The sequence below is a fragment of the Tripterygium wilfordii genome, chromosome 13 (genome assembly GCF_013401445.1).
Source record: "Tripterygium wilfordii isolate XIE 37 chromosome 13, ASM1340144v1, whole genome shotgun sequence".
Taxonomy (NCBI): Eukaryota; Viridiplantae; Streptophyta; class Magnoliopsida; order Celastrales; family Celastraceae; genus Tripterygium; species Tripterygium wilfordii.
This window is the reverse complement of record NC_052244.1, coordinates 12730110-12745561: the sequence shown is the minus strand read 5'-3', so window position 1 is coordinate 12745561 and position 15452 is coordinate 12730110. Positions and strand designations below refer to the sequence as shown.

General features: G+C 38.5%; 3 protein-coding genes and 1 long non-coding RNA gene across 8 annotated transcripts; 1 reads left to right on the top strand and 3 right to left on the bottom strand.

Annotated features, from left to right (window-relative positions):
* Nucleotides 1-1304: 1304 nt before the first annotated feature.
* LOC120011798 (protein N-lysine methyltransferase METTL21A-like) lies at nucleotides 1305-2533 on the bottom strand. The gene has a single exon (XM_038862920.1). It carries the CDS (start codon nucleotides 2374-2376, stop codon nucleotides 1573-1575), a length of 804 nt encoding a protein of 267 aa, XP_038718848.1. The 5' UTR covers nucleotides 2377-2533; the 3' UTR covers nucleotides 1305-1572.
* Nucleotides 2534-2872: 339 nt separating this feature from the next.
* On the bottom strand, nucleotides 2873-10387 carry LOC120013888 (lysine--tRNA ligase, cytoplasmic-like). 4 transcript variants are annotated; one of them, XM_038865863.1, is made up of 18 exons: nucleotides 10365-10387; nucleotides 9490-9576; nucleotides 9330-9405; nucleotides 8599-8667; nucleotides 8326-8491; nucleotides 8140-8233; nucleotides 6436-6521; nucleotides 6141-6265; nucleotides 5996-6058; nucleotides 5790-5915; nucleotides 5410-5692; nucleotides 5203-5299; nucleotides 4894-5050; nucleotides 3742-3885; nucleotides 3560-3628; nucleotides 3315-3458; nucleotides 3157-3208; nucleotides 2873-2985 (listed from the first exon to the last, which is right to left on the bottom strand). In XM_038865863.1, exons 1-18 carry the CDS (start codon nucleotides 10370-10372, stop codon nucleotides 2975-2977), a joined length of 1857 nt encoding a protein of 618 aa, XP_038721791.1. In that variant the 5' UTR covers nucleotides 10373-10387; the 3' UTR covers nucleotides 2873-2974. The 4 variants fall into 4 exon arrangements, with proteins under 4 accessions (XP_038721791.1, XP_038721789.1, XP_038721790.1 ...); XM_038865861.1 differs by lacking the exon at nucleotides 2873-2985 and having other exon boundaries at nucleotides 3008-3208; XM_038865862.1 differs by lacking the exons at nucleotides 2873-2985; nucleotides 10365-10387 and adding an exon at nucleotides 9954-9977 and having other exon boundaries at nucleotides 3008-3208.
* A 67-nt stretch (nucleotides 10388-10454) lies between these two features.
* On the top strand, nucleotides 10455-12638 carry LOC120013890 (organic cation/carnitine transporter 2-like). Of its 2 annotated transcripts, none has more exons than XM_038865866.1 (2): nucleotides 10455-10855; nucleotides 10977-12638. In XM_038865866.1, the coding sequence occupies exon 2, from the start codon at nucleotides 10985-10987 to the stop codon at nucleotides 12575-12577; it is 1593 nt and encodes a 530-aa protein (XP_038721794.1). In that variant the 5' UTR covers nucleotides 10455-10855; nucleotides 10977-10984; the 3' UTR covers nucleotides 12578-12638. The 2 variants fall into 2 exon arrangements, with proteins under 2 accessions (XP_038721794.1, XP_038721793.1); XM_038865865.1 differs by having other exon boundaries at nucleotides 10966-12638.
* Nucleotides 12639-12985: 347 nt separating this feature from the next.
* Nucleotides 12986-14755, bottom strand: LOC120013891. Its single transcript, XR_005471494.1, has 3 exons — nucleotides 14623-14755; nucleotides 14427-14539; nucleotides 12986-14309 (listed from the first exon to the last, which is right to left on the bottom strand). It is a non-coding gene; the product is annotated as an uncharacterized LOC120013891 (long non-coding RNA).
* Nucleotides 14756-15452: the final 697 nt, after the last annotated feature.

Sequence of the window (15452 nt, the reverse complement as noted above, 5' to 3'; positions counted from 1 at the left end):
TGTTTATTGTTATGGCACTTCGTTTCATGTAATGTTATGATTTGCAAATATTGTGGTGTCAATGGAGCTGTTGTCCAAGTGATTTTCTAAATCAGACGATGTGGTTTTTATGGCTAATTGTGAAGATCTGTAAGCTCAAAGTGGTTTAGAGCACTTGGACCAGCAATTGGCTCTGAGGGGTTGGTGGTTCGAATCCACCCAGATCTTTTTTAGTTACTGTTGCTTTTTAAAGTTATTTTCTACAGTAATCTAACTGAACTTCGAATATTGTTAATGTTAAGCTTTATTTTCTCCTTAAGACGTACTGGGGAATCTCGATATAGAAACAGAAGGTAGATATATTCTGGATTTGTTTGTTCTTTAGTGTTGTGGACCTTTGCTGTGGCTGGTGAGCATGTTCGGAAGGCCAATAAACTAAATATGCTGTTAAAAGTACTGTGATAAATTAAGTGCCGCAAGCAAACTACATGTGGGTGGTATGCAACCGGGTATTCTCCAGGGAACGCCATTCACCTTCCAAATGAAAAGTCCGATGACTAAATAAGAGATTGGGCGTGGAGAAGCCAATTGAGAAGGGACGCTCTTTCTCGGTGGACTGCCCACTCCAATTCTCACATACTCTCCACTTCCTTCCTCCATACCCGAAACCACCTCTGACCTGAAATCCTCCACCTGGTAAACCGTAAACGGCGCCGCCTCTATGACCGGACACCCTTTTCGCGTCTCTTCGCATTCGTGCAGTAAAACAGTGGGTATGGTTGTGGGTTTTCTTGGAGATCGAGATTTTGTCCTGTTGCGTAAGAATAAGGAGCTGGGTAGTTTTGGAATTTCATTCATAAGGAAGGATAGATTGGTGAAGAAGACTGACTGTAAACTAATATTTTATCTTGAAATGATCCCATGTTATTGAACAATTTGAAAATTGTCTTAAAATGGTTCAAACATTGTCTTGGAATATCGACCTCGGCCTCAGAAGTGCAGTTGGTTCATTAAAATGATACACCAAACCAGCACTAAGATAAAGGTGTCGTTTTAAAGGATGTGTCGTTTTAACCTTTAACAAGACAGACTAAAGACAACAACTAAGATGGAAAAGGATTTGTTCGGATGATTCCAGCAATTTCACATTATTTGCATTATTGAATGCATTGAGTGTAGTATTGTAAAATCTAATATATTGTTGCATTGGATGGTGAAATTTAGATGAAATTGTTAGAATAATTCCAACCCCTATCTCAACTAAGATAAAAGCACAATACTTCAATGAGCCAAGACAATAAAGGCAAGGAGAAGACACGAGAATATAGGCGAATCCCAGCGGCCTGGAAGATCTCAGTTGTCAAGGACTGGACAAGAACATAGCAGTAGCAACAGTTGTCATGGACTGGATAAGTACATAGCACTATAGCAGCAGCGACGCGAGACAACAATGAATTGGATTTGGGGATTAGAGGCGACGATAGATCTTAGAAATGCCTGTAGAAATTTGCGAAAAATTGAAAAAAAGAAAGAAAGAGAGAGTGAAAATTTCTCACATGGATAATAGATATCATTCAACAACAGTTTTTAGTTTTAACAGATGGTCAGTTTTTGTTGCTTGGCCGCGAAACGGTAAACAACGACCCCAGTCCTAGACCCTTCTCGAGGATTATCCACGTGTATGGTCTCCACTTGAAAAAGTTTCTTTGCCCTCTTGAAGAACGCAGACTCCTTTTTCCATCTCTTCAAATGAGCCATAACAAACACCATCCTTTCTTCCCCTCCCAGCAATAATCGTAGGGTTTCGATCAGAGGTTCAAACAGGTGTTGATGATAAACCACATCAGATGCCATTATCAGATCATAATCCCGCCCAATCTTCTCCACATCCTCGGCCTCTCCCCATCTAAGTGGCTTCGCACGGACGGAACCTCCTTGAAGCGTCAAAATGTCAGCGTTGGCTTCAATATTGAATTCAAGATTGGAAATGACGTGTGGAAGGTCGGTGACCGTGACGTTAGCTCCGAGAATGGAGGCGGCTGCGATTCCGACGAGGCCGGTGCCGGATCCGAGTTCGAGGATGTTAATTTTGGGATGATCTAGGCCTTTGGATACGGTTGATAGAGTGCGGGAGAGCGCGATGTTGGTAGGGTCAACGCGATGGTTGTCGAGGAGAGTGACGAGAGTTGTCGCCGCTGGCCAGAGCTGGAATGAGAGACCTTCGAATGGGAGCTGTCTGATCACCACCGTCGAGTCGATCGAGCGGATGTAATGGCGCTGCGTCTCCTCAGCATCGTGTTCGGTAGGTAATCTATTGTCAATTTCGAGTTTGTTCTGTAGGAGCATTTTGATTGGGTCTATGTCGTCTTCGTCATCGTCTTCGTGTTGAGAGGCCATGAATCCCTTTTGACTTCGCGACCGCCGTGGCCGTCAATGCAACCCTCTTTTCTCTGATAGATGGGCTCATTGCTGCTACTAGGGCTAGGGCTTTGAGTAGAGTCTGTGTTGAATTTCCTGATACGCCCTCCCCCTTCAACGATCTTTAGTTAATTCATTTTTTAATAGAGGAGGATTGCAATTCAAGCAATTTCATTTAGCTAATTCATTTGGATTCTCGAAAAAACCTATTATAGGCCCATAGCCCAACAATGTTGTAATGGTTTGGGCTAAAAATCCAACGTAAGCCTTTAGCCCAGTAACGCCGTGATGGGCCTTTTCAACCAAAACAACCAATGACACAATGGCCCAATTAGCTCCATGATAAATAAACGGATTTTCAGTAGTCACAGACCCACAGTACAGGAGAGATGGAAAGTAGTCTATTTTATTAACAAAACCTGTAAGGTGTAACAGTAAGGGATAAGTTGTTAAAAGGGAGGGATAAATCTTTAAGTGCATAGAATTTGTCATCTCTTAAATTTTCCACTTGCTTATTGTTGGAATTTTCCGCACTTGAATAACAGAAGCCAAACAGCAAGCTTTAGCCACTGGAACATCACTCAGTTGCTGCAAAAGACCAAAGAAACATCCACGAACTGACTAGTAAGGGGAATCCAAAAACTCAAAAACAAAAAGATACATGCAAAGTGAACAATGATTTTCAATCCTGCACAGAGGTGGAAAGATGCAAGAAGAAATAATTCAAAGTGCATCATATTAAAGGCCGTAACAAAATACCTTTAGCAGGTGGCTCATCTTGGGGTTTCATAGCAGGAAAGAGGAGAACTTCCTGTAACAGAAAAACATAAAACAAATTAAGTAGTTGCAAACAACATTACATATTTGTTCAACACATGTGGATGCAAATATACGTGTGGAGAGAGAGATGAGCAAACCTTGATATTCTGAGAATCAGTCAATATCATGGCAAGACGATCGATACCCAATCCCCACCCACCAGTTGGAGGCAAACCATACTCGAGAGCTGTGCAGAATGTTTCATCCAAAGCCATGGCTTCATCATCACCAGATTGTCGGTCCTGATATTCAAACAAATTTTTTGTCAAAAATTCCATATAAAAGAGAGAAGAAAAAAAATCACAACTCCACACTTGCTCAATGCTACATCACGTGCTGATACCTTAAGTTGTTCAGCAAATCGCTGTCGTTGAACTACAGGATCATTTAATTCAGTGTATGCATTGCAAAGCTGCAAGGTTGCAGAACAATTTTTTTTTTTTTTTTAAAAAAACACAAAAAAAAAGAGAGGAAAAAATATTTGGCCAAAAGAAGAGTAATTAATGTGAAGTTGCATACGCTTACCTCATGTTTGTTGATAAACAATTCAAAACGCTCAGTGAGGCCAGGTCTATCTCTATGCCACTTTGCCAAAGGACTCATTATTTCTGGATGGTTAATGATGAAAGTTGGGTTAACACACTTCTCTTCCAGAAAGTGCCCAACAAGCTGCACAAACACAAGTAGGAAGAAAACATGAGAAGGTAATAAAATGTTTCACAAAGCTCTTCTTCACAGGTTAGCTAGTTACTGCACTTCTTTCATAAATACATTAATATAATATTTATCATAAGCCCCAATATTGTCCAGTAATTTGGGGTCGGGTTCATTAGTCCATTAGAGAAATTCGTTGAAAATTTCAACAAATTTCTCTATTTTAACTCTCTTTCACCCAAAATCAAAAAGAGAATACATTATTAATTGCATGGTTGCAAAAATCGTTAGTCGGCCGCTACGCGGTTTGCATATTCTTTCATTTACATCATTCAGAATACCATAGCCTGACCCCTCCCCCCCCAAAAAAAAGCCCAAACAACACACATGAAACTTCACTAACTTCTCATAAAGATTCATATAGCAGAACAAAAAGACGTGCCTTTAAATATAAATAACATCAAATTCCAGACAAGCTAGCATGGAAGCATAAAATGAATTTCAGCAATGCAAAGAAATTAGTCAGTACTGATTGATCTAAGAAAAGCATGGAAAAATTCACCACAATCTCCATAATTCAGCACATTATATACCCGCCTGCCTATTCCCAATGTTCATATCATTTTTCAGCACTGTGGCTATAATTTATACTTTCCGCGACATCCTTACAGGTGGATTTTGGATAAGCTAAAGCAATTCTCCATTACTTGAATAGGATAATGGTGGATTTTGGATAAGCTATAATCATCAAACGATATCCCCTAAAACAGTCATCATTCAAAGAGAACACATCAATCCTCTTTTCCTGTCCCCCAACCGTCATGGTTTCCCAGGACCTCAACCTCAACAAGCAATTAAACTCTCACTTTGTTACTCCAGCAAGTGAAATCAGACAGACAGAACCAAGAACTTCATCAGCAATATATAACACATGATAAGACGAAACATCATCTCATCAAATAAAGTTTTCAAGATGATAGATACATTGCACAGAAAATAAATAGTGAAAAGAAGAAAACTTACTTTGTCCAATAAACGAGTTGTTGTTTGAGGAGGGGGGCATTTGATATCAAACTTCAAGCATGCATCTGCCAAATACATGTTAGCTTCCTCACTTGACAAGTCCTTTGGTATATTAAGATTGGCCTCTTTTTCCAAGTCTTCTATCATATCAATCCTCCTGCAACAGTCATAATGCCCATAACTTAATCCAAAATAAACCTTAAGATGCTCAATGGAATTCCTGGCTACTAATAAGTAATAAAGAAATACTCAGGCATGAGGCTTGCACCTCTGAATGTCCAAAATTATAGACCAAGTATAGTTACAGACCTGAATGGAGGAGTGAAGTCAATCTCAATTGGATCCTTGTCAAGGCCATTTGCATGATATTTTATCTTAGAACCGCCTGTAAGCTCCTTAACCATCCCTACGTCAAATCAGCCAGGTCATGAAAACGTTCCAAATACTTCTCCAAAACAAGGAAAACAAGACAATTGGCATAGCCACCTCTTGCAACATCCATCAGTTGACACTTACCATTTAACATTTTCTCAGTGAGACCCATCAAGTCATTGTAGTCTGCAAAAGCCATATAGAACTCACAAGTGGTGAACTCTGGATTATGCGTCAAATCAATTCCCTCATTTCTGAATTGTTTTCCAATCTCATACACACGGTCTAGTCCACCAACAACAAGCTCCTTCAGATAGAGTTCAGGTGCAATACGCATGTAAAGCTTCATGTTTAGCTCATTGTGATGTGTCACAAAAGGACGGGCAGCAGCGCCACCAGCAATCATGTTCATCATAGGTGTCTCAACCTGGAAAAGATGAATGGACCAGATATTAAAGCTCAAACTACAATAAGCCAGATGCCACCAGCACAGATTTAATATCAGCAGCCAAATAAATGCTAACCTCCAAAAAATCAAGGTTTTCAAGAAATCTCCTAACATATGAAATGATCTTTGATCTCGTTTTGAATATTTGTCGAACTTCCCCATTCAACATCAAGTCCAGATAGCGTTGACGATATCTAGTTTCCTATAATAGAGAAAAAGAACACATCACTCAGGCAGAGAATTCTAAATGCATGCAACAACATCATCATCATCACCAAGTACCTGATCTTTTAAACTATATGTTACAGGATTTCGGGTAGTTCCTGGGACCCACGCATTCATTTTCTGCACAACAATAAAAAAGATTGATGTGGTGAAATGAGTGCATCCAATATCAAGTTCTTTACAAAATTGGAAGTTCATTCACCTTTATATTATTATTGGCATTCTCCAACGCAGGAGCAGCTTTTTGCCTTGGCATCATGTGGAGACAATGGGATAAAACTATGAACCTTTTTGGGAAAATGCTTAGCTCCCCTTTTTTAGTTTTTCCTGAAAGAAGTATTACAGACATCAAAAGATGACAGGAAACATTCAAAAACTAAATTATGATATTACAAAAGTCACATGTCAACTTTCAACAAAAAGGAAAAGGTGGATACAAAGACAAAGCATAGGTAAGGTCTTGCCTAGTAGCAGTCCAACTGCAAGTAAAACATTACCTGGAAACCCAGTAACACCAACAATATCTCCACGCTTGACACTGGCATGGAACTTAGAAAATTCAGCTTCATCCATGCCTGACTTGCTACAGTTACAGAAATTTTTGTCTCGTTAGTCACAGTTCAAGCCAAGAACAATTGAAATACAAGATGATCCATGTTAATCCCAGATATGGGAAAAGGTGATTAATTAGTAGTCGTATCATCAAAAGTGAAGTAGTGACACGTCGGTAATTACCCTCCTTGGCAGGGCATAGCTAATAAAGGCTAGAGGAAGGATGAAACAATGTTCACATATACAAGCCTACGTGGCTCAGTGGTAGAGTTGCAGTGGTGCAACCCAGATGTCATAAGTTTAATTCCTAGAAATAGCTTCTCAACATATTATGAAGGAGACAGGTCTACGTACATCCTGCTAGTTCCCGACCCAACCACTGCGGGAGCCTTGTGCACGAGAGTTAGTTTGCACGAGTTAGTTTACCCTTTTTACAGGCGAGCATATGGTAGAGTTGTAGGGGTACAATCTAGAGGTCACATGTTCATTTCCTGGAAACAACTTGTCCCACGACCGTGCCCACTATGGGAGCCTTCTACATGAGAGTTGTTTACGTTCTTTTACAAGCATATGTCGCAGTTTAGTTCAGGGATGACTGGATGTAGTTGGCAAGCACGAGTATTTGAAAGTTTAAAAAACAGATTTTATTGACAAAACAAAGGTAAAGCCATGCCAGTTGGCACAAAAGTAACACTTTGTTCGTCTAAAATATAATTGCATGAAGATCAATATATGATGATATTCTATTTGTCCAACACTTACTTTGGTATCGACTATCAAATTCTATGTCTATGTCAAAATGTGATCCACATCCTATTGAAGCGCTCCCTCAAAAGCAAGCATCTGCAAATAAACTTGAAATTGTATTGCATTGAGAGTGAGAGAGAGAGGGGGGAGGTCGGAGTGAATGTAATATGAGAAAATCAAAGAGGTCCCACATCTTCCCCACCACACTCGAGAGAATTATGATTTTTCTCTCTTCAAAATTTGTCGTGGATAGACTGTTATCTCTTTTTTCTCTCTCCTCTCATTTTCTTCCGGAATGTAGTGTAAGATATAGTTCAATGAAAGACTAGAAAACACATATTTGAAAATGTTAATATGCCACACTAACGCCTCTTATGATACCAAACTATTTTTGAAAGCCATGAAAGTATTAGTATATATGACCATATAGGTAAATATTTGATACATCGGGCCATCTATATTCTTATGCCTAAAAAGGGAACAACAAATAAGTAAATAACGCATAAGGCTCCTGTGGAGGGCAGGGTCTTAGAAGGGTAGAAAAGCCCTAACCTACCAAGCATTATGGAGAAGCTTTTCTTATCTGAACGCATGACCCCTGGGTTCTAGTTAAGCAACTTCACACTTGGACAAGGTTTGTCCTTCAAAGGAAGTAAATATATTCAAATTATAATCCAAATAGGAAGTTAATCATGTGTTTGCAAATGAAAAGGTGTGTAGCGATTCTAAACCCGACCATGCAGTGAGCAAGCTATCACTAGAATACTATATTCGAAAGGATACCAGTGCAGTGATTCATTCATCAACTATATAGAAAGGTCGAGATGACAAAGATACAAACACAAGTTACAATAAGAAGAACATGATAATCAAATAAACAGAGATTCTTCATAATAAGATACCTTGCATCAGCCATAACTTGCACTTTAGCACCTCCACCATGTAAATCATAAAAGAACAGCTTTGAGGAGGAAGATCTTTTACTCATAATTCGACCTTTCCAAAACAAAGAATGAAATAGATCAACTTAATGTAACATTAATTAAACAGATAATATTCATATGAATAGAAGCACATGATCCCAATACCAGCCAAAGATTCTGAGATATCCTCAAGATGCTCTCCATTACTTAGGCCTTCATATTTTTCCAAGTATTCTACAATTGACATTGTAACAAAGAATTTGTGAGGAAACGGATTCTTCCCTTCAGCCTTCTGAGTTCCAAGATACTTTATCCTGTTCTCGAAGTATTGCTTCACAAGAAAACATAAAATATCCACAACCAGAAAACAATTAAGGTTATAACGCACAAGTCAAAGAAAATTCCACAAACTTAACATAAGGGAGAATACACATATACCGTTGGATCCATATTCTCGTCATCAGCAGCAGCAGATTTATGAGCCTGAGAGCTGGGTTTTTCAGCATCCTGGCCATTAAATACATAGTAAATCACCACCAGAGCCGCAAGATACCAATAAATGGCACAAAATTCTCAATTTTATCCATAAGTCAACCAAGATAAACCATGTATGAAAAAAAAAATAATACAAAATTAATTTGCTTAAGTTCAAAGTTATTTCCGTCATCCACTCATAAATGAATGAAAAAACTCAGCGCAATAACAATGAAAGCTAGATGATAAGCTGTAACACTCCCAAGTCCCAACAATTTAAAGCAAATGAAACACACATTTAACTCAGGAATACCCAAAATTAGCACCAACCATATCACTCGGATCTTATTGATACCAAAACTTGACTAATTCCGAGAATTAGCATCATCCAAGACTAAATTGGATGTTTAGTCGCCTGCTAGTTAAATTTGAGCTTTAATAATCTTCCAAACTCAGGACTCAAAAGATTATATTTTTGGGATGCCCTGGGCATTTCCTTGACATCATTTTTATATAAATAGACACCCAAAATAATCTAGGAAACATAACAAATAAGGAATCCTAATTCCAAACAACAACGACCCTACTCCTAATTCAATGAAAATACCTAATTAACTTTTTAAGCTTAATGTAATTATTTAATTAAATATGGGACTGTGATATAAGCGAAACAGAGGGAAATACTAAATTACTACCTTTCTCGCCTTCGCCTCATCTTTGAGCCTCTTTTGCTCTCCCCTCTTCTGGTTCTTCTCCGCCTTCTTGAGTGCGCTATTACCGAAGAACAAAATAGCAATCACAGAGCAAACGTTTAAAAAAAAACTTCAAAAAAAAAAAGTGAAAGGAGTCGATTACTTCTTGTTCATCTGTTGTCCCGAATCAGATGCTTCCATTGCTAAGCCAGTAACTCCTTTCGCAGCCTCATCTGCAGAGCCTTCCATCCTGAAGAACCGAAGACACGCAAGTGAATTCTAACGTATAATACGTGAACTAAGGATTATGTTTCGGCAGGGTGGCGAGGGAACTTGTTCGCTCACCTTGACCGACTGTTTTTAAAATTATTCCTTTCTCATTTATTTATCAATTTACTGGGGAATTTGTTCGCTCACCTTGAACGACTCTTTTTTTAAATTATTCCTTTTTTCATTTATTTATCAATTTATTGGGCCTTTTTTGTCCAAGTGCCTGTAAACGGGCCTTAGACAGTCTTAATAATTGGGCTTCATCAATTTTAAATATGGGCTTTCTTTTAAGGATACTAAAACTAATCCAATCACAAATTCTTTGGGCTTTTTGATCATGTTCCCCCTGACACGGACAGTTAAATGGACTCTTAAATGCCCACGTCGAGCGTCAGTGTTTATTGGAACAGCATGTTCTCTTGATCCTTCCTTCTTGATCGAGGAGCAGATTGATTGGATTGGGGGACCACCTGTGGCATATGCATAGCTCTATAAACCTGTACACCAATTTTTATTTTAATAATTTTGAAAAATAATCATAATGTGTAGTATTTAATTTAATGGATATAACGATACATATTTTTTTGGAGAAAAATTAAATTCAACGTAAAAAAATTATAATTCTAAACCATCAAATATAAATTTAAAATATTCGACTGCGAGATAAATTTGATGTTGTTTCAAACAAAAAAATATATTAAATTCATTACGTTAAATACTATACATTTATATTTTTTTCAAAATTGTAAAAAGAAATCGGTGCATCACCTGTGCATTGCAGAGTCCTCCCTGGATCCAGATCGTAAATCATGTTTCCTCTATTACGTAATTTGAATGCAACACAGCCAACAAAAGAAATATTAAATATCTATATTGTCACAACTCAAGAGCCTCGAGAAAAGAAAGTGTAGAAGTGCATGTCATGAATCAGATGTACAAAACAAAAGTGCGGGGGGTCAAGAATATCGCGTCACAATTAGAAAAAAACATATATATTGAAAAATACTGGTCCACAACCTATGGGTACGGCACTTGACCCAGCCCAGTCCAACTTACCGTGTCCAACTCAAAGACTACTTTGAATTGTTAGGTAGAAAATCACGCCTTCACGATTCTCTCCTCCATTTTTTCAAAACCTGACTGCCTCATTCACGCCTCTCTCAATCCCATCTGAACAAACTAAAGCTCGAAATTCTCCCTGTTCTCTCTATCTGCTCAGCTGTGCTTGATCCAAGGCTTAAATCACCTCTCAAACTCGGGTAAGCAGTTAGCACCTTTGACACTCCAAGTAATTGGTCTTAATATATACTTTTTTTATCGATGTGCATTCAGAGCTTCGTGTATTTTATTATTTACGCATGTTTTACAGCACTATAGCAGATTCATTCATGTTGGAGTTGCCTAGATTTGGTTCAGCCAAGAAAGAAACTAATCGACAAGACGATGAAACATATAAGCAGTACTACAAACTCAACAGGGAAGATTCAGCTGACACAGAGAGAACAAAAGAAGTTGAACCCACCTTCCCTTCACTGGATAAAATGATGGAACAGAGTATAGGAACTTTTGGGTTGGCACAGTTGGTTCAAGCAGTTCTTGTGGCTTTTTCATCATTCTTTGATTCACAACAAACGTTTATCAGCATTTTCACTGATGCCCACCCGAAATGGCACTGCACGAATGATTCAATATGCAACTCAGACTCTAATATTTGCCAACTCCCCAAGTCTGCTTGGGCTTGGGATGGACCCTCAACAATGGTATCTGAATGGGACTTAGGGTGCGCCGGTTCATTCATCACAGGACTTCCAGCTTCAGCTTACTTTATGGGTAGCCTACTTGGGGGGTTCTTTCTAGCCACAATAGCTGATTCATCAATTGGTCGCAAGAAGTTTCTTTTCCTATCATGTTTAGCAATGGCTGTCACTACTGCTCTCACTGCCTTTTCGACCAACATATGGGTTTATTCGGTTTTGAGATTCATTTCTGGTGTTGGTCGGGTGCCAATCGGGACATGTAACATCGTATTGTTAACAGAGAAGGTTGGAAAAGAATGGCGTGGACGAGTAGGAGTCATGGAAGAACTGCTTTTCACATTAGGGTTCTTGTCCTTGCCAGGCGTTGCATACATAAATAGAGGTTCTTCTTGGAGATCACTTTATTTATGGACTTCCATTCCAACACTTATATACTGTTTGATAATTCAATTTTTTGTGAGCGAATCTCCTAGGTGGCTTTTCACGGAAGGACGGTATGAAGAAGCAATCAAGGTACTTAAAACCATTTCTCCTTCCATGGACAATCCAATGCTAAGCCTCTACCCATTAGACAATCGTGTACTCACACGAAAGACTTCAAATACTAATCCTAGTTCCATGATCAGAAAATTGTTTAAGAAAAAATGGGCTTTGCAGAGAATTGTGGCACTTCTAATACCAGGTTTCTGTATCGGGTTGGGATATTTTGGTATGGCTTTGGGGCTTGGAAACCTAGACATGAATCTCTACTTGAGTGTAACATATAACGCGGCATTGGAGATACCTTCAAGTTTTCTCACATTCTTGATGATTGAGAAGTGGAGTAGAAAAGGTTCACTATTTACACTTTGTTTCCTAAGTGGGATATCTGGTATAATGACAACAGTAGCAGGAAACGGAGCGATACAGATGGGATTAGAATTGGTATCCTTCTTCTGTGCATGCACTGCATACAATGTAATATTAATATACACAGTAGAATTGTTCCCAACTTGCGTGAGAAACTTTGCAATGACAGCAGTAAGGCAAACCCTTATATTTGGTGCCATGTTCGGGCCAGTGTTGGTTGCTTCCTGGAGGAATAATGAATTGCTATCATATAGAGTGTTTGGGGCTCTACTATTGTTTTCCGGGTTCTTTATAGTGAGGTTGCCTGAGACAAAAGGCATGTCCCTGGCTGATACCTTGGATGAGCAGGAGCATAATGATAATATGGTTGTTTAAATTTTCAGTAACATTCACATAATAAGGTCATTGGTTCAATTTTTAAAGTTCTGTTTTGTTTTGTTTTTGTGTATGCCTTGTCTTCTCTAATCTTTTCTTTCTTGACGGGGATAAAAAAAAGATTTTGGCTCTAATATTGAAAAGTTACGGTTCATACAGAGACGCGGCTTAGCCTTTATCAAATCCTAGCTAGTCATCTTAATGAACAGTTCACTAAATAAACTCATAAAAGCAACAATCACAGTCAAAAGAATTTGATTTTAAATATGCAGCGTAATCCAAACAGAAAAATAAAAATAACAAACAGCACAATCTCTCTCCCACACACGTTTTAGTTAACACCTATATCCCATTCAAAGAAAAGCTAATACCCATATCATAAAAGACTCAAAATTTAAACAAGCATTATAAATTGTCTGCTGACGGAATAATGGTGAACTGGTATAAAGGTAAAACAACAAATTATTTGAATAATTTGAGCAAGTTAGTTGGTCAATGAGTTTTGAAAATACAAACTAGCTTTTTCACTCGTCAAAGTCCACATACGTGAGTGATATCATAATAAACCTGAAAGCAACTGTCTGTCCTTGGAAACACTAATCACTGTCACACACTTTATCTGCTGCATAAAGTGAATAATGTATCATTAACAATGTCCATTTGCCTAATTATGTCAGACAACTTGCACAACCCGATCACTGCCTTAGCTGGTGTAAATGGAAGCTCTCATTGCAATATTCCCTTCAGTAGTCTGCTTAAGTAACATTTCCTCAGTTTCCTACTTGTGGGCTCCTAATAAATTCATTACGTCTCTGGCTTCGATTTTCATATCATCACTTAAAACTCAATCATTCTCAATCAGTTCTCTTACATTTATCACATTTTATTTTCATATACTAAGCTTCTTTCGGCATCTCCATGACAGTAATGACCTCCAACTTGTCTTCATCCCTAAAACCTAGTTCAAGCTGGACAGCAAGGCGCAAAAAGTTGTTCAACTAATGAAACTATATTTCCTGCTTAATCCATTCTCCCTAAAACAAAGAAAAAGTTTACCCATGTTATGTGTCTTTGACATATTTAAATGCAATGGCTCTCAACCACATTGTCAATTCATCTTACTGTCCCTAATCCAAAGGAAATGCTACATTACAGATCAGCTAATACTCCTGAAGGTGCAGTGTCTTAATCCTTAAAAACTATCGTTCAACTTTCTCATGCCAACCTTCAATTTTACCTGACACCGCATTGCTTAACATCTCATCATAACTTAAGACACCAACATGGCAACATCTAGCACATGTTTCTTCCATTTCAATATCATACTGGACGATAGATATTCCTCTTGACAATCTGGAACAATTTGTCAGTCATAGAGCCTCTGTGTTTTCTCTAATATACATCTAAACATAGAATAAACCATAGATTGTCGCACTAATTTACAGTTTCCATGTCTTCTAACTTGGCATGCGAAGCTTCTTCTGCAGCTTGAGGCATCAACAGCTCTAATGAAATGAAACTAGCAATACAGAGTGCCATTGTTTTAGAATCTAGCAACCATAACCTATGGTCAATTATCTACTCAACAAATTTCTCTGGATTCATTCGACCGGCGGGTAGCCATCTTGAATCCTTAAGTAGCCACTACTACGAAGATCCAATATCAAGTTCATCAAATCACATGGCTCGACAGTGATCCACACAATGGATAAGACACGTAAGAACGATGATGCTGGCAAAACTAAAATTAGTTCAGAAAACGCTAATTTCAGTATTCATCAGCAAAATCAAATTCATTCAGGCACACGCGAGGCATTAAGAAAAGCAAATTGATGGAATGAAATCATACCCAGCCACATGTGCCGATATTCTCTCTTCTTTAAGCAAGAAAACACAAAGGATATTTCGAGGAATATAGTCGAGAAATTTGGGGATTAACCAGCGCTATGAAGGCGAAATTCACTATAAGAAGAAGGAAAACAAAGTCAAGATTAAACAGCATATCACAATTGAAAAATATAATTGATCTACCATAGCAAAATTACCTCCGTTTGCTGATACTAAGATCCAGAAGAAGCAGAGAGCTAGAGAAATTACAATTCCTGCTCGCGAAACGGAAATGGCAGTGATGTAGAGATAAACACCCCAATCAACTTGTGCGGGAAACGAGAGGGAAACTATTTACAATATGGGAAAAGGGGCAAGCAGAGACCTAACGACGTCGTTTGGTTATCCTTAATAGTACGGTTTGGATCTTTCTATTTCCTGACACACGTCGTGCTATGTCATGGAGCCTCTTTGGTAATTTCACTAAAGAACGTGGCCAACTAGAACACCGTAGGACACGTGGTGACTGGTGATAGGCTCCAGGCTTTTCAGCGTATCCCGTACAGTTCTCTTGCTCATCGGAGTCATCTAGCCATCAACATCAAGGTAACATCCCGACGAGCCAGCTCTGAAAGAGCGAAATGGCTAGAAGAATCTCCGTTCAAGGTTTGTTTTATGCATTCCAAATGCTAGTAATGTTATTAGTAATTTGATCTCATGGAAGAATTTCATCTTTGAGATTTGAAGAAAAAGCTCTAGGAAGTTTTAGAAGGCATCGTCATATGCCATATCTATGTTTTTAATGGTTCTATTGCCTGCATAATCTGAAATGTTGAGCTTGATATTTTGTTGCAGAATTATCAAGTCCCCTGAAACAAGAACAAGCTTTTCGTTCCCAAATCGAGAGACACAAACAGATACAAACAAGAATGTGTTGTAGTCACGTCACAGGAAAGAGTTGGGAGTTGGGAGTTCTGGAGTTGGGCTTTGTTTTTCTTCTTTTTGACTCCATCCAAGTCCATTTCCTTTTATTGGGTTTAATGGGTTT